We start from the raw sequence: 22880 nt of genomic DNA on the forward strand, positions 1-22880 counted from the left end.
AATGGTTATAAAATTCTAATAAATACAATTATTTAATTTTAATTTAATAGTTTTGTATTGTTGTATTAAATAATAAAATTATCTGTGCTCAAGAGTATACACAATTTTATCTAAGCAGTAAGTAAGAATAAATGAAACTAACTCCTCTGAAGTTATAAATATATTTGTTAATTATAAGAAAAGCTCAAAGTGTACCCATATAAGATGATTCGATGTTGGTGCGGTAGTTCTGCGTGGGGGAGCGCGCAGACAGGCCATGTGTGGGGGACCCGGGGAGACTGTCTCCAGATGACAGGGAGCGGTTCAGAGAGGACAGGCTGCGGCTGGTGTGGAGCAGGTTCGCCTGCTTGGTGATTTTACGGAACAACGAGTTGCGTTTCTTACTATAATATAAACAAAAGTATACATAGTAATTGCGATCAGAAAATAATAATGAATATAATATAATATAATAACAGATATTCCTTATATCCCACTATTTTCATTCACCACAAAATCTGCATATCATACATTCAAAAAACATTTTATCTGCACCAATTACAGGACTAGGATGCTGTTCTGATCTTAAATGCAGCATAATTGACGGGGATATTCTGTAGTCACTTACTCTTGTCCCTCCTTGGCGCCGCTCCTCTTACTGCGGCGAGCCATTTTGGATTTATAGCTGGTCTTGCGAGCAGGACCGACTTTAATAGAGGTATTCTCAAATGGTGTGGTTGTAACGGTCACCTTGTTCCCACTCTAAATATACAAACAAAATGCATTTTAAATTTTTTTTCAGAGAATTTGCATGATTATTCATTGTAAAATTTCCCATTGTATTTTTTCTGCAAATATAATGTGTAATGTAATTTACTACATTATGTGTTACCTTGAGAATGAGCTCCACCACCTCTGTGTGGACAAGCCCATGGACTGACTCTCCGTTCACATGAGTGATGAGGTCACCTGCACTCAGCCCTGCCTCCTGAGCAGGACCACCCTCCTCTACATGCTGAAAAACAAATACATTCATAATTCATAATTTTTAGTTTAGCGTTTCAAAGTCTCTCTCCAACTGCTATTGGAGCCTTTATAAAATGAAATAGAAGTAATTTGTCTTACCCAAACCATGTGATGAACACTGTACACATCACTGTCCCCCATGTAGACTCTGATGGCCCTGAGGGTGAAGCCATACTTTTTGCCTGAGCGGTGGATGGTGATGGGGGAGTGTAAGATGCTGACCATGGGGGAGTAGTCCCTGCTGGGGGAGGAGTCTCTGGACGAGGCGTTGGAAGAGAGAGAGCGAGGGGACATGGGGCTAGCCAGGAGATGCTCCATGTTGTTCAACTAGACACAAAGAATACATCTTCCATTAACTCATTATACTTTATTATGAATGCATAATTGCATGTAAAATTATTTTACCAGCAGGAATGATGACAGAAAGAGCAGTGGCAGAGGCAGATTTGATGACTTTACGTTTTTCTCCCTCTGTGGTGAGCTGGTGGTGGTGAGCTCTGCGCAGGACCAGGTCAGTGATGGCCCCTCGAGGCCCCTGAGCGTCTGGAAGTCCCAGGACTGTGGCACTGACTGGCAGAGGCAGAGAAGTGTCCGGTCTGAGCAACTTGTCTAAACAAATTTATAAAGAAAATTCAGCTGTTGTCCTCATGTTGGGATGTAATAAGAAACGCCACGAAAATTGTAAATATTTACCGCCTGATGTGATCGTTGCACTCTCTTTCATAAATGCCCTCAAATCTCCCTGGTTGTTTCCACCACCTGTAGCGCCCTCTAGTGACGAGCCCCTGGTCTTCCCTGTGCTCTGCTTGCTCTGCTCTGGATCTGAGGCCAGTCTGTGTGAATCCATCAAAGCAGAGAACCTCCTTCTGACTCCAGAAGGAGGGCTGGAGTCACTCTCTGTGAATGATGACTCCGAGCAAGACAGGCGCTTTCTGCAGAGCATACACAAATAAACATACACATTTTGAAAAATACATTTAATTTCTGAAATACTAATGTTCAAGAAATGATAAATTAATAGCATGTGTCTCCTTCTCTGGGTCAGACCTGAACTGACCTACATTAGCATCACTGGAGTATTATATAACTACACTGTACAAATAATGTCCAAATGTGCTTTAATTACAATAATTTGTAATTTAGGTATACCATTCTGTCATTTTATATGCTGCGTGTCCTATGCATGAGTAGCTTTTAACCTAGTCCTTCAGTTTCTGTGAATAATTCATAGAAATGTGCTGTTCGTTTAGCAGCACATTTTCACAGTGTAAAAAAAAAGTTGCAGTGACCTTGTGAGTTCGGCCGACTGGTGAATATTTCTACAAATGAAATACTAATCAACACCTACTGGAAACATTTGATCAGAGCTTTCAGAACCAGTGATTCAGTGAAAAGTAGATTTTACCACCTCTGATTTCACACTGGGAATATTGCTAAGTGAGATGGAATGGAGAAGCAAAATGTGTCAAGAGCTACTTCAGCCAATGGAAATACCACACCAATATCAGACTAAAAGAAATAAAACTCCTGGTCACTTGAATTGAACGAGACTGTTTTTCTTAACTTTTTTACCTTTTACCTCCTTTCTATCACTATTAGCCAACCACAGCTGGTTCCATTTGCTTCTCCAAGAATAAGCTCTCAGGTTTTATATAACTGCACTCGGTCTCGATTATGTTATTTTTTCATTTCAGCCGGTCTCATCTTAAGCTCATCTGCACATGAAAAAGTCTGTTGTTTCTTATTCCACTCACAGTTCTGGTGATCCAGTCCTCCAGCTCTTGTCTCGGAGTGTGAGGCTGCCCAGACTCTCCCTCTTGGCCATCCTCTCCACCCTGTCCTCCCGCGGGCCCTTGTGCTCTCGGAGGGTGACACCATGGGGCTTATGTTCCAGCTGAGACAGGTGCTCCATACTGCTGTAGACCTGTAGGCAGAGTACACTCACTCCACACCTGCTCTTCTCTTATGAATATTTAATACTTTTAACAGAGATTTTCCTGTACCTTGCTGAAGCGAGGGGAGCAGGACTGGAAATGGTGGATTTCCACGGGTTCATCATCATTAGTGTCATCCTCATCGTATGAGTGAATGTGGTGGTAACGCTCAGAACGAGCTAAGGAGAGAGGAACCAGACACAGTTGATATAGTATCCCAAAGGAGAAAAAAAAGGAAAAATATTGGTTTTAGCATTTTGTCTCACAGAACACTGAATACAGTTTACTTTCATTTACTACTAACTAAAACAGTTTGTCACTAACATATACTAACAATAAATGGCAAGCAAACAAGCAGAGGCTCACAGTAGCAAACTCCACTTTCTACTAGTTGAATCTGCACAGACACATATATGCTGCCAGTGTTCTCTCTGATCAATTACGCGTGTCTTATTTCCATGGCGAATGTACAGACAAGAACCATACATTAACCTGGGGCTCTAAACAGTGGACTTACTGTCAAAGTAACTGGTGTCCTCTTCAGACTCCAGATGAGGGATGAACTCTGCTTTCTGTCGGAGCAGGCTGTTCCAATCTACCTCTGAGAAGAATGGATGCTGCTTTACCTCAAATGCACCACCTGCACAGACAGAGAGAAAAGTGAGAACAAAGCAGAGGTATAAGGGTCTTTAGAGAAGTAACTGAACCAAATGCTACTGACCGGTGCCCAGTCGAATGAGCGGGTTAGGCTGCAGCAGAGAGGAGATCAGGTCCTGTGCTTCAATAGGCAGAGCTTCATCCCCGTCAGGCCACTCTATATCATCTACAAAAAACAATTAGTAGTAAATAATTGACTTGGATATTTTTGATTGTTGTTATACTGGTGAATATAAAATTTGTCCTCACCAGTGATGACTTGTCCAAACAGCTCTTCAGGAGTGTCTCCAAAGAAAGGAACACAGCCCACTAAGAACTCATAGAGGATGATGCCCATGGCCCACCAGTCCACGGGTTTACCATACCCCTGACGCAGGATGACCTCTGGGGCGATGTACTCCGGAGTACCACACACCTGGACCACATGGACAAGATGTTAAACAAAAGACTCCATCTTAAAGTAAAAATACATATTACATATTATTTAAGAGTAACAAGTTTCTTTTGGAGAATATGATTATTAATATTGCATGCAGCCTTTGTTCTAATGTTTTTATAATATTTGTTCAACCTTTCCTTTTTGAAATGAACAAACAAACAGTCTGTTTCTATGAATGCCAGTCCATATTTTTGTCTGGCGGAGCAGCCCACTCTTGAGATGCTGAGATAAAAGGGATGCTGAGATTTTCAAGTGCAAATGAACAGCACTGAGGAAGCCATGTTGGACAGGTCATAATGAGATACAGGGGAAACCAAAATATCTCAGCGAACTGTATTAATGATAGCGGACTAGTGGGCCATTCTTCTGTCAACTTTATTCCTTCCCACCAAATGACATGGAATATGTTTACATAGTAATGAGGACATCAAAGTATAATTTCAATTTAAACACAGCTTGGATTATAGCATCATGAATCACTACGTTACAGGAGAGTGTGTCTTGTAGGATTAGTTACAATGCATAATTCATACTTGTTTATCCAGGAACTCCCGGGTATCCTTCTCAATGTGCCCTTCGTACAGGTTTGTGGTGAGGTTCATCAGCCCGATCTTAGACAGGCCAAAGTCAGTCAGTTTGATGTGGCCCATTGATGTTATCAGAAGGCTGTAATAAGACATATTGATTGACAAAATGATATATATAAAAATAAAGCTATAAAATGTGGAGATATAGTTAACAGTTGTGTTTTGTCTAATACGTACATGAAAATAATGTTTTTCAATTTCACAAAAATTATTGTACTGGCAAATGATTGGACAAGAAACAAAACAAATTCTGTCTGTAAATTTGACTAATAATCCTTTATGTCTATTGCTTGGTGTAATTGACCCCATTATGAAGAACAAGTATAATAGAAAATTGTACGGGATGCTGGCTTTTAGTGCTAGAAAAAGTCTACTAGTGAATTAAAACTCAATGGCAGAAGATGGTTCTTGGTTTTGTTTCTCTCCATTACCTGAGGTGTTGGCTTCATCATAGGACATTTTAAGAAGACTTGGGAACCTTTTTTGATGTATACTGGACTTGAGATTTCAGCTGTTATGAATAGGGTATTTACATTTTGAAATGGGTGTGTCTGTGTCTAATATATGAATGGGCCATTTGTCTATTGTAAAAACTAAGAAAGGAAGTTTAGTTAAGTTAATTTCATGGTCTCACAATGTAGGATGTGACTGAAACAAATTCTATTGTGATTGACTGTTGCATATTATTGATAATCCCTGTAATACACGAACACTCTGTGACCTCTAGCACGTAGCCATTAGCTTAATATTCAATATTTACAGTTCTTACTTGTCAGGTTTGAGGTCACGATGCACAATGCCGTAGTTGTGCAGGTATTCTAAAGCCAGCACAGTCTCTGCAAAGTAAAGCCGTGCCATTTCCAAAGGCAGAGCGCCAATGTTCTTCAGAAGAGTGGCACAGTCTCCACCTGTCAGCAATACAAACATGTCTGTTAATGGGCAAGAAAACCCCCGACAATCATGTTTCTTGATACAACTTGTTCACCATTCACAATGACATTATATTGTCTTTCTTTAATGTGATCACAGCTTTTCCACATTTTCCTTTGGTTGGAGATTTAACTGTATTGTCTAATAAATGTGTTATATAATTAAACTTGAATTGAATACCCAAGCTGTAAAATTAGTAAAGTAAGTCCCTTCAACTTCATCTGTTTTTTTTGTAACATAGGCATAAAAAATAAATTCAAAATTCCTGTTGCCATTAAGCTCCAACTTTAACATTTCTAACGTCACCTCAATGGAAATGTTATTCCTTTGTCTAGAATGATCCACAATATAGATTAAATCAACCTATCAAACAGGTTATAGTGCTATTCTACATTACAATTTAAAACTGTGGAAAGTCACTCCTATTCATAGAGGGAAGTAACACTTGCAATGAATAAATGCTATATGGATATGTTTTAAATCAAACCATGGAACATTCCAGGCAAAGCAGAAAAACGGTGGCAGAGCCTCCACCAGAAAATTTGCACAGTGCACCTTTACATAAATATCTTTTTTTAACTATAAATTGCTTATTATATAGATTAACTGAGGTCTCTGCCATGATGACAATATTGTTAAATAATTGAAGCAGTATGACATACCTTCCACATACTCCATAACCATGCAAAGGTGCCTCCTGGTCTCAAAGGAGCAGAACATGGAGACCACAAAGGGGTTCTCAGCGAAGGTCAGGATATCCCGCTCCACAAAGGCCTGCTGGATCTGGTTCCTCAGCATCAGGTTTTGTTTGTTGATCTTCTTCATGGCGAAACGCTGCCGAGTCTCCAGATGTCGCACTAGATACACCGCCCTGCACAAAGACATTCATAATGAAAAGAAAAAAAAACAAACAAAAATGTAAAAATAAACAAAGTTCAAACTAAGATTTTTTTGTACTTTTTTAAGTTATGAAAAGAACCTGTGCTTATATGTTTTAATGCTGATATATTTCCTTCCAGAATCACAATACACAATAGCCATGAGATGGGCCGGTGATGTTGTTCTTTGTCATGTGATTTGTCGTTCCGTATGTCCTAATTACCCACTTACCCATATGCTCCATTACTGATCAGCTTGATGGTCTGGAAGTCGGCTTCTCCTGGAGGCTTCATCGTTTTTATTTTTCCCTAAAGATCACAAAATTGAGCAGGTGAATATAAATATTTCATTAACAGTCTCTCATTAGCCTTTTAGCTTTGTAAGTAGGAGTACCACACGCTGCATTTAATTAACTTTTTCGTTTTTTTTGTCTACGTAGTAAAATTCGGGCAGCTGGAGCGATGCCTGGAGCGAGAAGGAGTGCTGTTTCAGTGCCTGAGCATAAATTAGCTAAATGAGATGGATAACATATGCCCAGTGATCAGCAGATTGGAGTCAGTCCCAGCCAAGTCAGATGAAACGTGAGCTGTTAATAGGCAAAAGAAATGAGTAAATAATAATAATGATCTAATGTCTCACCTCAGTGGAGTCATCTGTCTCAGGCGTCACTGGGCCCTCGCTGTCGTAACTGTCCAGGTTCACCATCTCTGCCAGAACACAACAGCACAACTTTTATGTGTTTAATACATTTACTGCAATTATATTTCATTAGTTAAAAATTTGTCACTTTCAAGAGTTATTCCAGAAAAGGTTCAAAAGGTAAAATGTTTTGCTCACAGGATTACTCACACATCATCTCTGTCTCCTTGTATATTGCTGAAATATATTTTGTATTACTATATTTCTATATTTTATTTGTACTTGTACATTTGTATAATTATGCCATATTTGACACCAGTTTGCTACTTATTTTGAATGTATTATTACCATTTCTATTTTTGCAATTTTTGATTATATTTGTACAGAAAAAACAAAAATGTGTCTGTTTGCTGCAGATGTTCCAATCAGTGGGAGCAGGTAGTGGGTGCTCTTGGAAAAAGGATCAAAACTTAGTTAGTTAAAGTTTAACTGTTGAAGACTAGTTTGGTTGAAAAATGTTTGCTTTGGCCATCTAAATAAAGGCCTTTCAACTATATTTTTCCTTGTGTGATTTTTACCTCTTTGGAGTGCCTGGATTCCATTGTGTTTAACGTTATGATTATATTTACGGTGATCTGTGAGCTACTGTGTCCAGATATTTTTCCTTGTGGATCATTAAGGTTTGTCAAAGTCTAAGTCTAATAACAAAATGCATTATAATATGGCTAACAATGTAAACAAAAAATATGCTAATCACCAAATGTATAAACAGAAATAATATGGCAAACCAGATATAATGATTTAATATGCGCTCGGCTCTCACCTTCAATAGGGTCCCGGGTCAGACCCAGCTGATTGATGATGTAGCGAGGAATATCAGTCTTCATGAGGTGTCCCTCTTTGGCGTGGTCCTCTGCGGCTTCCAGCAGATGGTAGAACTCCTCTGGGTTAAACTCCTATAGAGCAAATTAAAGGTTAATTACACTCCATAGAAAATAGCCTAAATACAGTAAGATAAAATAACAAGAATCTGTACTGAACTATATATTTTCCAGAAAAGGATAAATACAATTTCATGTCAGTGTACTGCAAGTTAAATATATACAAATAATATTGCAATTTACATTATTTCTTATTACATGACATAATCTGTAGAGGCAAACATTTATTCTGGTCCAGTTTACTGCAATACTGCTGCTATACAAAAAAATACAGCGAAACTACAGAACTATCTTGGTTCTTATAATCTTTGCCTCCAATCTCTAGCCTATTCATCCCCTAATCAAGGCTGTATTAGGAGATTGCTCAGATAATTCCCCATTTGTCCTGTCAGTCAAAATAAGTGCGTCAAAGGCCCTCTGACTCATCTGTGGAGACGTGTGTGGAGGATGGAGCAGGGCCATTTTGGGTGAGCCCGGAGACCCACCCCACACAGAAACTTGGCCATCGTCACTGGCAACGAGGGGGGTGAGGGGGCGTCATTAGTCGACTGTGGCAAGGTAAATTTTCATCTAAATGCTAATTCTATCCAGAGAGGCTGTACTGGGGCCTTTTATTGCAAGCCTGGCTGGGATCTGTGTCTCCCCCCGCTGTGTAATATATCAGTGCTTAAATACTTATAATAGGCTGACAAATGAGAGTATGAGCTCATGTTTATTGTTTAAAGAAGTTTGATATGAGGCTTAAAAAGGACATGAACTATGGTGTTTTGTTACGATAGAAGAGCAACATTTTAAAGATGCACTGTGTAACTTTTCTAATGGAAGGTCTGCACCTGCTTGTTTCCAAGGAGATATGGAGTTTTGCTTTGATTATTCCACAGTATGGAAATAAACTAGGTAATCACAATGGAGACAGGTTGATGACAGTTCATCTATGGAGAAGCAACCCTGCACAAGAATTCATGTTTTTATGGTATTATTGAGCTATAAAACACATGCAATTTGAACATGTGCAAGGGAGATATGTTTAATGCCCTATATTTAATGCTCTATTGTGGAACATTCCAGGCAAAGCAATAACGTCTCCCTGTAGACAACAAAAAGTAATGAACCATCCACCTTAGAAGTTACACAGTGAACCTTCAAACTTGAAAATTGAATGCGTGGACTAAAAGTCAGGGCTACACTTTATCTGGGTGATGAATTCGATGACATTACAGCCTACTAAAAAGTAAAGTAAAAAGTCAATTTAAATTGGATTTGTCTTTTCTAATGAAAAGACTTCAATCTTGATGAAATATGTTCCACTATCTGTCATGATATCCAGGCCTGTCACAATAAAAAAAAAATGAAGAGTGATAAACTGATGAGCAGATTTTAAACCCCAAAACTATTCTAAATATACAATATGAAATTACAAACTGCAAAAAATAAATAGCAGAATCAAACATTTTAGTAGTTAGTTTGCATCTATAATGAGTCATAGTTACCCAACCTTTTATGGCTCAAATCATGTATACCCAGAAAAATGTAACATAATTTTCTCTATGGTGCAAAGAAAATGTATAAATATGATGATAAATACTGACCCCCAAAAAACATTGTTCCATCTATCATACTGTATATTGAATGATACGTCGATATAGTAATTATCGTGACAGGCCTAATAATATCTACACAAAATCCTTAACAATACGACAAATTATGTTTATTTTTTAATCCAAAAATCAAATTCCTATGCAGTGCACTGTTACAGATCACATGGAAACACTTCTTCTAAAGCTGTATGTTTTTTTCTTACCAGACACTCCAAAAGTCGTGCCGGTCTGGAGATAATGATGAGCAGTTTCTTCACCATCTCTGTGATGAATGTGACCTCTGCACTCTCCGATCGCTCAATGGCCTGATGACAGAGAGAAGATATGAACACAACAGATGTGGTTTTGCTTTTTACAAAATACGCAATGACAGCAGAGCCAATTCTCTTTCAGCTGCAAGATGGAGTTATATTCCACTATCATCATCAGATAGAGTCGGGCAGACGCAGACCCATTCTAATCACAGCGTCTCATCTGTCTCCTCAATACAGCTCAGAATGGATGTGAGAGATACCTGTTATCTCCTCTGCCAAACTACAGCCACTATTACACCTCATTTACTACGCACATTTCAATCTCATCTCTCAAGACAGCGTGCATCAGTCATGTCTTTAGGCGCATTGTGAAAGATTAACCACACAGTGTGTCAATAGTTAATTTTTAGACAGAATGAACAATAGTGAGTAGGAAGATACTTGCTTAAAAATCCTGTTATCTGCATTACATATTGATTGCTATCCTCAGAACAAAAGTGTTATTTATTGGTATAAGATCTACCTGTCCAGTCATGGCAGGTGGAGGCTCTGACCCAACATTAATTATTGACTTAGCGATCTGTCAGTTTCCATTAGGTAAAGCTGCACTATATTACCTAGTGCCTTCGCTCAATTTCATTTCTCTCCAGCAACTAGGTCAGGAATCTAAATACACTAGATGGTTTGCAAGAACCCCGGAAGTTGCAGACCATGCACCGACCAATCAGCGAAGAGCTGTGAAGCCATGACGTGAAACTCAAGTGCCTGTCTGGGTCCCTTTTGTGGTACAGCACAACAGTAAACAAAGCGGTCGAGATGGAAGTAGACGAAGACATACATTCTGCGATGGCAATGATTCTCGAGATCGAGGATTTAAAGACAGAACAAAGAGAATGTTTGATGAATTTTATCAAGGGGCAAGATGTTATTGCCCTTTTTTCTATGGGATTTGGCGCATTAAATACATCACAACCAAATAGCAGCGATTGGTGAAATAAAAAAAGTACTCGTCTACTGTCGAGTGAACGAATCCTAATGCTGCAAGGTCAGACGTTTTCCACGAAGTGAAACCAGCTGATGAATCAGGCTAGCACTATGTAACACCTCTGATAAAGAATTTGCCAACTGCTTGTCTGCAAGAAGATGTTATTGCTCTGCCTGAATGTACGGTACAGTATTTAAATTATCTCTTGCATTTATTAATTTACAGGTGTCTATATTGCTCAAAATACATTGAGCTCTTTCCACAGATCTGATCTATAACTTGGTCTAATGGCATCAACTTCATGTCTGCAAGACGATGGATACATTTAATGCCATACTGAGCAACATTACAGGCAATGCAACAACATTTCCATGGAGACAAGCAAATGACAGAGCCTGAATTCATAAATGTATGAATCAGTTTGCGGTAAATAAAAGGGTATTCCACTCAATAGTTGAGGCGCATTTTACAAGTTTACAAATTAAGACCATATAGTGTGAGAGTAGACTTAATGTAAAAAAAAGCTCTCCCCATCCCACTCACTTCATGGATGAGTTTCTCCAAGTTCTCCTGCAGTTCAAAGAAGTAGACCGATGTGATGAGGCCTTCCTGGGCTTTAGCGAGGCAGTCCCGGGCAAGTTCAACGATCTGGTGGTGAATGAAGCTCAGTGCTCCATCAGCCAAAGGAAGAGTATTGTCCGGAGAGTAGACTTTGATGAACTCAGCCAGGCGCCCCTCCATTTGAGTGGTGGCCTGGTAAGAAGAAAGAGAAACATTTGAAATATGTCATTTAGAAGCTACTTTGTGACAGTTTAGGACATTATTTTATTGTTTTAATAATTTCACATTTTTTCTTCTAAATGTTGCAGTAGAAAATGTGCAATAATTCAAAATCAAAAATATATCTGTTTGTAAAGTAAAAGCTACTGCTCCAAAGATGAAGTAATGTTTAACTCTGGCTAAGTGTGACATCAGATTTCATATTTATATTCTAAATAAAAAACTTCAACCAAGAAGCAGATTTTTACTTTTGGTTGCACGAAATCAGGTTGCATAAATCTCAGAAAATGTTTAATCCGCTTGTTATAATTGTGGTTTTATGGGATTAGAGCTGCAATTTAGTGCATTTTATGAACCCTAATGCAGCATTAAGAACTCACCTTAGGAAAGCGCTCTTTGTACACATGGTTCATCATCACTATCTCATTGTCATAGCAGGAGGAGGACCGTCCCGGGCTGTAAGACAAACAAATAAGAAAATACGATGTGTATTATAACAGGAAGCACAAGTAAAACACAATAAATCTGCATTACTAACTCTATAAATATAGGTTTAGATTTAAAGAAACTGCGAGACTAAGTATACAATAAAAATTGATTTAAAATCTTGACAAAAATGTAGTTATTCCCAAAATCTCAAATGAGGTTGTTGTTGTTGTAGTCTAGATGGGTCTAGATGAACCCATGGCCTAATCTTGTTTTACTTGTGACGGACAGAGATGTGATGCGCTAACCTGAGACTGCGCGAGCGTGGTCTCATGTGAGGTGAACAGCGCCCCCCATCATCGTCTGTGATACTCTCCGAGCTGCCAAAATGTTTGGACAGAAAGTGCAGCTCTTCCATGGTGGGCTGGAAAGGCAGCTGGTTCAGACGCTCCTGGGACGAACTAGATGACTGAAGAGAAAATGAGACAAACAAAAGGAGAAGTTAATTATCGAGGAATTTTATGGATTGTCAAAGCTTTAGGTAGTGATTGTTGATTGTATTGATTGTTTTTATGTCCATAAGCAAGACCCTGCCTATGATTAAGGAGCACAAGAATAATGCACCGATTTGCAGTCCATTTTAGTGTAGTTTATGATACTAAAACTCAATTTCCATCACAATGATTAACAAAACATATACTGTCATTTTCAACATTAAAAATAATATTGCTTATCAGTAATATTATTTTGTCCTGTTCATGTAGTAGTATTAGTTTTGATGGTTGATAGTATTGATAGTTTGATGAAATGTAAAAAAAAAAAAAAAAAAAAAAAAAGACCTCTTTATTAAACAACAATATGTATAGCCACTTTTGCTTGAAGTATTGGATTAACAAATATCTTAACTTAAAATAACTTAATATCATAGTCACAGTTACCACAGCAGTAATTCCAACAGTAATGGAGGCATATGTAGGTTCTTAGCCAGGTGTACAGGACAAAACTAAATTCCAGATGTGTATCTTCTAAACCTTTCAGCATGTCTGACAGTTAAAATGCTGTTAACGTGATTGACAGGAAGCAGGAGATGTTCCTACAACCGGGGCTCCAGGCGTTTGAGTAAAACCAGATGGAAACCTTTTTAGAGATCTATAAAACACTATGATTGAAAGTATACATTGGCTCTGTGTTGATCTATACATTTTACTATATACTGAGAAGTCTGACACAGTAAATAAATGTGTTCTGCAGGTGTTAAATCTATCTGACAGCAGAGCCATGTTGGACTGTCCCATCTGCCTTCATCAAAGTGCCATCGGGTGCTGATCCATCACAGTGACACTCATTGAACACAGTTAAAAAGGGACAGAGAACAGTCCATTTCTCACCGGTGTCTTATCACTGAATTTAGCACCTGGATGGAGCTTCAGTCTTCAATTCACTTTTCACTTTCCTATGCTGCTGTTTTTAGTCAGTAATTTAGGGTTGTCAAAATATAAAAAAAACAACAATACAATCAATAAAAATCAAGTTTGAAATTTTAGTATTGTGACAACACTACTGTAACTGCAGTTGAATCATCATCCATGTATATGACTAGTCTTGCAATCTCTCATGGTTTATGCTCTTACGATTAGCAGTATGATTCTGTACAAAGCTCCACCCATTAGCTTACATAACCCATGCTCCAGAGCGGCCATTTTTCTCAAGGAAACAATACACTACAACTTCACAAATCTGATGTGATGTGCAGCAGTTTCATTAGCAAAAAGCAAGTTGATTGTGTTGTGATAGCACTAGGAAGGGGGAGTGACTTAGCATGGGGAGAAAGCAGAGCATCAAAAACTAAACTGAAACTACTTCAACATTTTAATATGTTGTTTTCAGCAATTTTGCATTTTCAAATCAATAAAAGGTAACATGGTGATCTATGTATGTTATGCGTAAGTGTATCACCACCTCAAACTGATTCAATGATGCAAATACATAGAAAGACTAAAGGCCGCCAAACACTACAGAAGAATTTGCCCAATTTAGGCAGCTATTTGCTTCTCCCCAAGTTTGAGGAGGCGTGACCTGGCTTTATGTCTTTGTATGTAATTTTGAAGGTGCTGCGCATTTCATGTGATGTCAGTGTGTCTCTGAGCTGCTCTGTCAGATCATAACCACCAAATATCAAAGAGTTTAAGAAAAAAAAAATCCTGTAGTATGTGGCGGTCTTAAGGGAGGTTTCTTAACAGAGAATATTTGAGCATCTCTTAAAATCTCATGTTGTAATCAAATCAATCTACTTTACATCCTCTGCCTCATTTCTTTCGATAGTCCAGCCACATGACCCCCCCCCCCTCCTCCTCCCCCCATCCCATTACGGAATTGGCCCCATTCATCTGACCACACTGTTACGTAATAGTTCAGTCAGAATAAGACATAAGGGAAGGAGCAGTGACGTCATGCGGCTCACACATGAAGGTTACTGAGGGGAGAGAGCATTACCGTGGAGCTGGGTGTGTTGGTGCCATATCCGGATGAGGGCAGGGACGCCAGGGACCATCTCCTGCCATCCGCTCTGTGGACATAACATGTTACATCACTGAGCATCAGAACACAGCACTAAATACAGGCCATAACATGATTCAAGGGAGATGGAGTGTGAAGAGAACATGTACGTCAGCACTACACAAACTAAAAACTATTCAACGTCAAGAAATATAACTTGTATAGACCTGGAAAACTGCTTGGATCAGTTATGTTATGAAAAAGTATATTTTACTACTGCAACATAAGCAACAACAAATTGTTTGGAATTGCAGTTCCATAAATCAGACACTGTTTTGGCATGTCAAATGGGTGTGTGTTATACAATATAATACAATGGAATCTAAATTGCAATTTTGGTTGATGTAATTATCAAATTGAAATTTATGGGATTCTTGTTTGTTGTTGTTGTTGTTGTTGGTTTCAATCTTCTCTTCTCTCTTCAATCTTAAATTTATGCTCCTGGAGTTGTGGACAACTTTTTACACATAAATCACAAATCTAATTGCAATAAAATATAACACAAAATCATGGAGCCCCTGTGTTATCAGCAACACTGACCTTCTGGATGAGGTAAAGGAGAAGTGAGCCGGATTACTGGGGGAGAAGTTTCGGGGGCTGTCCAGGGGGCTGCTTCCTGAAGACAAAAGTAAATCACAGTTAGAAAGACCAGCAGGTCAGAACATGCTAGTTTTAAATGGGCCTGTTATTAGACGAATACTAACACACTATGTCTGTAGTTGTAATTAAATGGTCCATACTTGGAGTAATAGAGTTAACCAAATAGTCTTAAAACTGTTTTTATATGCTTTTTCTCCGCCTAAATCAATATTTCTGTGGTCCACGATTATAACAAAAAAGCTAATATCTGCTGGTGGATAATGAATGGAGTGAAGTTTGCTAATCTGTACAGAGAATTTTTGTTTGCAATATTGTTGGGTGTGTTTGTTTTTGTACCAAGATGTCCAGGGAGGGGCAGGGGTGAGTGTGGCCGTGGCATTGTGGGAGACGTGGTGGTCAGGATCAAACTCTTCCTGTTACTGGCACGACAGCTGAGAAAACACAGAAGATAAATAACTTTAAACCTTACCTACATGATGGCACAGAATTACACTTAATACTGCAGAAAATGTGCATGTGAAAAAAAATACTATTTATTAGAATATATTTCTATATTTAAAAAAATATAAAAACTATATATTAAATAAAATTTTGCACAGTGGTAATACAGTAAATACAATATTTGATTTCTAATGAAATGACTGCATGTAACTTTATAAAATGCACTCAAACAATAATTGAAAGAGTAAATTAAACAACATACAATTGTGTTATGTATAAAAGAGCGGAGAAAAGCAGCCATGCAAATGCTTGTGTCAGAAGATATAAAAGACACAATTTCCTCTGTGATCCATCAATGTCCAGGTAAGAGAAAGTAAGAGAGACAAAGTCAAAGAGAGAGAGGCGGAGACAGGAAGACACGGATCTGAGTCTGCAGCTTTTGTCCTACTATAGCCTACTAAAGCCTCACAATCACAAGCACCCCTCTGTTTGGTTAAATACTCACAATTTCAGCTTTGTTATTTCACATAGAGCATCTCTGAATAACTAACTCTCAACAAATGAAAATATGAAATATTTCAAACAAGAGAGCACAAAAGCTACACTTCAGGCCTTCACAGTTCCATGTAATTTCTTGTTCTTTCCTGATGGACAGTCACTCAGCACAGATAACGCAGGGACAGCCTGTCAAACCGTCACTGCCTCCTCACGCTCCCAATTATAACTGCACTGAATGTCCAGTACACTGTGTCTCACAAGAGACGCTAGTCACACAAATGTCACCTACTACAGCTATCAAATCCTGTACCACTGCTATTCAGTTTGACCAATGACCATAGTAAAATAAAGACAGATTATCTATAATCATGGTAATAATTTATCACTGTATATTTGCACACATTGGGTGCCATTATTGGTGTTATTTCTCCAGATCTGGGACCAAAATAAGAAGACAACTGTCACTCTAGGCATTCAATCTCCTAAAAACAGGCGGATATAACTCCATCCAAAAAGCTCACGTTTGTAACTACACCTGAACTGTAGCAGCACCCCACCCCACAGTCTATTGATCAGATCTTCACACTCATAACAATATTACTGAACAGTTTACTTGAGTTTAATTATTTTAATGACTGTATACAAAGTTTTAAGGTAAAGGAATCAACACAGACATGCCACTGCCTCCATTACCTTGAAGCTAATGTCATTGATTTTACACCTGGTTTACAATAGCCTATTTCAGCATGTTTGATTTTGTGTTTTACACTGTATCTAAAACACTATAAAGTCACTGAACTGAAGCCCCATCCATCTGTCTGTTTTCATTATGAGCACACCAGAAACACAATCAATGGCATCTATAGCAGCCTTATGGATATTGATCTGAAGGGCCAAGAGGCTCCATTGAAAGAGCCAGGCCACATTAAACACTCTATCAATCGTTCTCTCATGGTGATGTTCTTTTCTTCTGGGAAAGCCTCAATCATCTACGTTCACCAACATGTTATGCAGACAAGCAAAGCAGAGATTTAGCAAGGTTATTTTAGTTTACTGAGCATAAAACGGTGTATATCATGAAAAAGATGGATGACTAATGAAATACTAGTTTATTTAGTGCTGCTTTGGCTTGGTTTAGTTCAATCCCATTTAAACCTAAAGTCTTCCTGGTTATGTCCTAATTATTTTAGAAAAGTGGTTCTTAACCTTTTTCAGTAGTGCCCCCCATAATCGCATGTGCTGACAAATTTAACGTTATGGTTCGGTATAGGCCAACTCTAGGAATCTACATTTACCACTGCATTTGAAGTAGTTACTGAACTCCAGATGTCTGTCTTCTAAACCTTTCAGCGTGTCTGACAGGTTAAACACTGTTAACATGACTGACAAGAAGTAGAAGAAATGTTCCTACAACTGGAGTTCCAGGTGTTTGAGTAATATCTATTTTAAATTCTTTCCCTTATAATCAGGGACAACCTGAAATCATTTACCACAGACTGAAAACCAGAGGTCTAGATTTGGTTAATGCCACAGTTGATTCATGATTTTCAAACAGTGGACATGAACATACTTGCACTGACTCCCTCCCCCTCGCTTAGAGCACACAGAATAAAACCAAGAAAAACATAACTTTTCTGGGTTAATGGATTCTCACTGCTGTGAGAAATCAATGCAGTAAACGTCACAACACTCGGCGCTGGGCAGCCAGCTGACTTTATCTCAATGTAAACATGTAAACACAGGCCACAGCCTGTATCTGTACACAAGGTCTTTGGTAAGATGTTAGCTCACTGGTCAATCCAGGACAAGATAAGAATTCAACAAATTTGAGGACCACAAGGAGTCTTGGGGAAGGAGTAAAATGAATGCTGTTGCAATGAATCACAATATCACAACTTTTGCAAGGATTTAGCCTTCATTCTGGCAAAAGGCAGCCAACCAACAAGGTGTGTTGTAGCATGTAATAATATAATATAGTAGGAAAAAATGTACTGACTTGGCCTCTTGGATAATGAGTTTCAAACATTTTTTGGGTGACTGAGGATTACTTTGCTATGAAATATAATACTAGGACAGAAGTAATCACCAAAAAATGACAAACAAACAAACAAAATACACAAATATTTGTATAAATGTATTAAAAGAAAAGAAAGCAACATTCATCTTTTTTACCTCATTAGATTAGTCAAACTAAAGACTCAACATAAAAATCTGAGATAGCTTGAAACTATTCAAGTAAAATGATAGGATCTTTTATTCAGAAGCTTTTGTAAGTGAAATAAATGAACACATAATGCTCTGAAGTACACATACAGTAGAAAAGTGTAGCAAGGGAAAAGAAAAACAATGAGGAAAAAACAAGAATAGACTATTTTGAAATGCAAAGTGTGAAAGAGTGTTGAAAGTTAAGTCAACATGACCCACTTTTGCACAGGGACAGTGCAGATATGGCCGAGGGAGCAGGGGAAAGGGTGTGTGCACCAACAGAGCCAGACAAATGGGAGCCTTTGTCATCGGCGTGTTCTACAGTGAAAGAGCATTGTGTAGCATTAATATTGATTTAAACCTAAAGCAGTGCACACTAGGTGATCTACAGCACACGGCTAATAGACTGGGGTCTGAAGGGGCACATTAAAAGACAGTTGTTGGTGTATTATTCTAGGGTACAGGGGAAAATGTATAAAGCATCGGATGTTTCCTCAAGCAGTGCTCATAAATCACATGAAAAGTGAAATGGAGGTCTGTGTATGATATAGGTGCAAAATGGTATTACACAAAATGACAAAATGAAAAGCTTTACAAAATATTTTACATTTCCCTTGCACTTTTTCATCTTTTTTAAATCAGAGCTTTGAAATCTGTGTGAAAAAATAATAGGTCATATGTTGAGAAGTGCTAATGAGTTCCATACTGCTAGGTTGGGTTTCAGATGACATCATAATATTGTATATATAGGTCAATAACATTTACAAATGTAAAATATATATTGATAAAATGCTGTTTTTGTTGTAATACAGTTCTAGGGGCCTAGGTCAATGGGTACCACTTTATCATTCTTAAAAAAAATATTTGTTCATTTAGATAATTCGTTTCATCAGATTTTGAATTTTAAATGCTGCTGAATTTCTCCCTTTGAATGTATGAACTCTGAAAAAACATTTTTGAATTATTTTTATTCTGAATTGTAGCTGCTGAAATTTTAAGTGTACATTTTCAAAGTGTTTGAATTTTGGCTGTTGAATATGAGGACTTGAATATATTTGTGCTGAATATTTAAAAGGTGAATTTTTTATTTTGAATTTTAGAGTGTAAAATTCACAGTGAAAAAAATTCGTAGGAAAGATCCAAGATGCCAATGTCGAAGGAATCGATCCAAAGTGATCCGATCTAACTTAGTAACAAGCAGGAAATCTCTTTTATTTCTTTAAGTGTAAACCCTGGCCACAAATGAAAACGACCAATAGGAAATATCCTCTGTCCTCCTTACTCACTTATGATCGATTGCTTCTGCCTTGGCATCTTGGATCTTTGTGAATTTTACATTCTGAATTTTAACTTTTGAATTTGAGGGCCTGAAAATATCTGTGTTGAATATTTAAAAGGTGATTTTTTTATTTTGAATTTAAAATATATTGAAAAAGTATACTTAAAATTTCAGCAACAAAAATTCAGAACAAAAATAATTAAATTCTTTGTTCAGATTTAAAAATTCAAAATGAGAAATTCAGCGATATTTAAAATTCAAAATCTGATGGAATAAATGATCTTCCATACTCTTTATGAATTATGAGTCTTTGTTCATTCTTTAGTAATTATTATAAAGTGTTACGGTTCAATAGAACTAAACTGATAAAATGATTGGCTGATACAGCTCTCAGCCTTAAATCTCCAGCGTATGTTGATATTTAGTTTTGGCACTTAAGTGCAAAAGATGAGTGCAAAAAATGTGACTACACTGCTCTCTTACAGGTTTATGGTTAAAAAAGGGGCTGTTGGTGAGTGTGTAATAAATTTTAATTACAAAATTTTGGGAAAATAATCAAAATCAGCCCTATATTGACAAAAACACCTCTACTTCCATAGTAAAACATGAGTTGAATATAATCTGACTATCTGGAACTGTGCTGTACTGCATAGAATAACAAAACAGTAATAAAAAGGGCCCTCGCCCCTAACTTTGTTAGTGGCGAGGGCCAATCATGGAAAATCTTTGTTAAACCACTTCTTGTGCAAAGTTCATATGAAACACAAACATTTTAATCCTCAAAACAGCGAAAATGTCAAACGAGTTTCCTTCCACTAAACAAACAACGAAACTGTAGCTGTAACAAAATCATTTAGTAAAATAAACCAAAAATACTCTTGGTGATATATCGATAGAGCAGCCCACAATATCGATACTGTGTCATCACATTAAACGATACGATATATCGATATTTCAATATTTTTGCACACCCCTCTACTCTTTATCACACGAAGACCACAGACCATAGTTTAAGGTCATGGTTTAAGGTCAAGGGTATATTTCCTCTGTTATTTCTGGCCATTTTTGTTTTATAATTGAGTTGTTTTGTAAGTGTTGCTGTACTTACTGTTACGCAGATAAAAAGTGCGACCTACTCTGTGAAATCTACTCTGTAAAGTCTCGTCTGTGAAGTCTACTGTTTGAAATCTTTGTACGATTTGCTCTGTGTCAAGCTCAGCTAAATGTGCCTTTTCCGTTAAGCGATATGTGATTTTCGATTTGTGATTTGCGATTTGCCTACTCTTATAATCTCCCCGAGGCCAAACAAAGCTTTGAAGTTTAGCTTTGAGTTCCGGAGTTGCCATGGTAACAAGGCTTTATGGAACTTTACATGTATGATGTCATCGGCGCCGTGAACCTGATGGAACTGGGAGGTTTTCAGGTTCTAGAATGTGATGATGTCATACTCCCAGACGGGGCAAGAGCCACGTTTCCCTGTTGACTGAGGCCGAGTGTTGTTAAGAAGTCACTGATATGAGACAAACCTCGATACAATGCGCTTTCGATTCGATACGGTTCAGTAAAAAATAAAGGCTAAATCATGGAAAATCTTTGTTAAACCACTTCTTGTGCAAAGTTCATATGAAACACAAACATTTTAATCCTCAAAACAGCGAAAATGTCAAACGAGTTTCCTTCCACTAAACAAACAACGAAACTGTAGCTGTAACAAAATCATTTAGTAAAATAAACCAAAAATACTCTTGGTGATATATCGATAGAGCAGCCCACAATATCGATACTGTGTCATCACATTAAACGATACGATATATCGATATTTCAATATTTTTGCACACCCCTCTACTCTTTATCACACGAAGACCACAGACCATAGTTTAAGGTCATGGTTTAAGGTCAAGAGTATATTTCCTCTGTTATTTCTGGCCATTTTTGTTTTTATAATTGAGTTGTTTTGTAAGTGTTGCTGTACTTACTGTTACGCAGATAAAAAGTGCGACCTACTCTGTGAAATCTACTCTGTAAAGTCTCCTCTGTGAAGTCTACTGTTTGAAATCTTTGTACGATTTGCTCTGTGTCAAGCTCAGCTAAATTTGCCTTTTCCGTTAAGCGATGTGATTTTCGATTTGTGATTTGCGATTTTCCTACTCTTATAATCTCCCCGAGGCCAAACAAAGCTTTGAGTTAAAGCCCACAAAGCTTTGAAGTTTAGCTTTGAGTTCCGGAGTTGCCATGGTAACAAGGCTTTATGGAACTTTACATGTATGATGTCATCGGCGCCGTGAACCTGATGGAACTGGGAGGTTTTCAGGTTCTAGAATGTGATGATGTCATACTCCCAGATGGGGCAAGAGCCACGTTTCCCTGTTGACTGAGGCCGAGTGTTGTTAAGAAGTCACTGATATGAGACAAACCTCGATACAATGCGCTTTCGATTCGATACGGTTCAGTAAAAAATAAAGGCTAAATCATGGAAAATCTTTGTTAAACCACTTCTTGTGCAAAGTTCATATGAAACACAAACATTTTAATCCTCAAAAACAGCGAAAATGTCAAACGAGTTTCCTTCCACTAAACAAACAACGAAACTGTAGCTGTAACAAAATCATTTAGTAAAATAAACCAAAAATACTCTTGGTGATATATCGATAGAGCAGCCCACAATATCGATACTGTGTCATCACATTAAACGATACGATATATCGATATTTCAATATTTTTGCACACCCCTCTACTCTTTATCACACGAAGACCACAGACCATAGTTTAAGGTCATGGTTTAAGGTCAAGAGTATATTTCCTCTGTTATTTCTGGCCATTTTTGTTTTATAATTGAGTTGTTTTGTAAGTGTTGCTGTACTTACTGTTACGCAGATAAAAAGTGCGACCTACTCTGTGAAATCTACTCTGTAAAGTCTCCTCTGTGAAGTCTACTGTTTGAAATCTTTGTACGATTTGCTCTGTGTCAAGCTCAGCTAAATTTGCCTTTTCCGTTAAGCGATGTGATTTTCGATTTGTGATTTGCGATTTGCCTACTCTTATAATCTCCCCGAGGCCAAACAAAGCTTTGAGTTAAAGCCCACAAAGCTTTGAAGTTTAGCTTTGAGTTCCGGAGTTGCCATGGTAACAAGGCTTTATGGAACTTTACATGTATGATGTCATCGGCGCCGTGAACCTGTTTCAGAGGAGTCATTGCGCCCCTACTGGCCAAACGTGGAAAATGCAGCATGTTCGTAATAGACTTTTT

The 22880-nt window shown here is 37.9% G+C and overlaps 1 protein-coding gene across 1 annotated transcript in view; it reads right to left on the reverse strand.

Moving 5' to 3' along the window:
• The window catches only part of LOC110171201 (microtubule-associated serine/threonine-protein kinase 1-like), a 49775-nt gene that overhangs the window by 4037 nt on the left and 22858 nt on the right, over window positions 1-22880 (reverse strand). The window contains 25 exon segments of the mRNA XM_055152636.1: window positions 196-383; window positions 608-741; window positions 872-994; window positions 1105-1312; window positions 1314-1332; window positions 1411-1614; window positions 1699-1937; window positions 2760-2929; window positions 3009-3118; window positions 3457-3579; window positions 3661-3762; window positions 3846-4011; window positions 4569-4701; window positions 5392-5530; window positions 6215-6423; window positions 6663-6739; window positions 7071-7138; window positions 7894-8026; window positions 9813-9914; window positions 11392-11601; window positions 12009-12084; window positions 12363-12523; window positions 14548-14620; window positions 15151-15226; window positions 15547-15641. Coding sequence (XP_055008611.1) covers window positions 196-383; window positions 608-741; window positions 872-994; window positions 1105-1312; window positions 1314-1332; window positions 1411-1614; window positions 1699-1937; window positions 2760-2929; window positions 3009-3118; window positions 3457-3579; window positions 3661-3762; window positions 3846-4011; window positions 4569-4701; window positions 5392-5530; window positions 6215-6423; window positions 6663-6739; window positions 7071-7138; window positions 7894-8026; window positions 9813-9914; window positions 11392-11601; window positions 12009-12084; window positions 12363-12523; window positions 14548-14620; window positions 15151-15226; window positions 15547-15641 — 3338 coding nt within the window.

This window comes from Boleophthalmus pectinirostris, unplaced genomic scaffold, assembly GCF_026225935.1.
Source record: "Boleophthalmus pectinirostris isolate CB_2022bp ecotype Guang Dong unplaced genomic scaffold, ASM2622593v1 HiC_scaffold_17, whole genome shotgun sequence".
NCBI classification, from domain to species: Eukaryota; Metazoa; Chordata; class Actinopteri; order Gobiiformes; family Gobiidae; genus Boleophthalmus; species Boleophthalmus pectinirostris.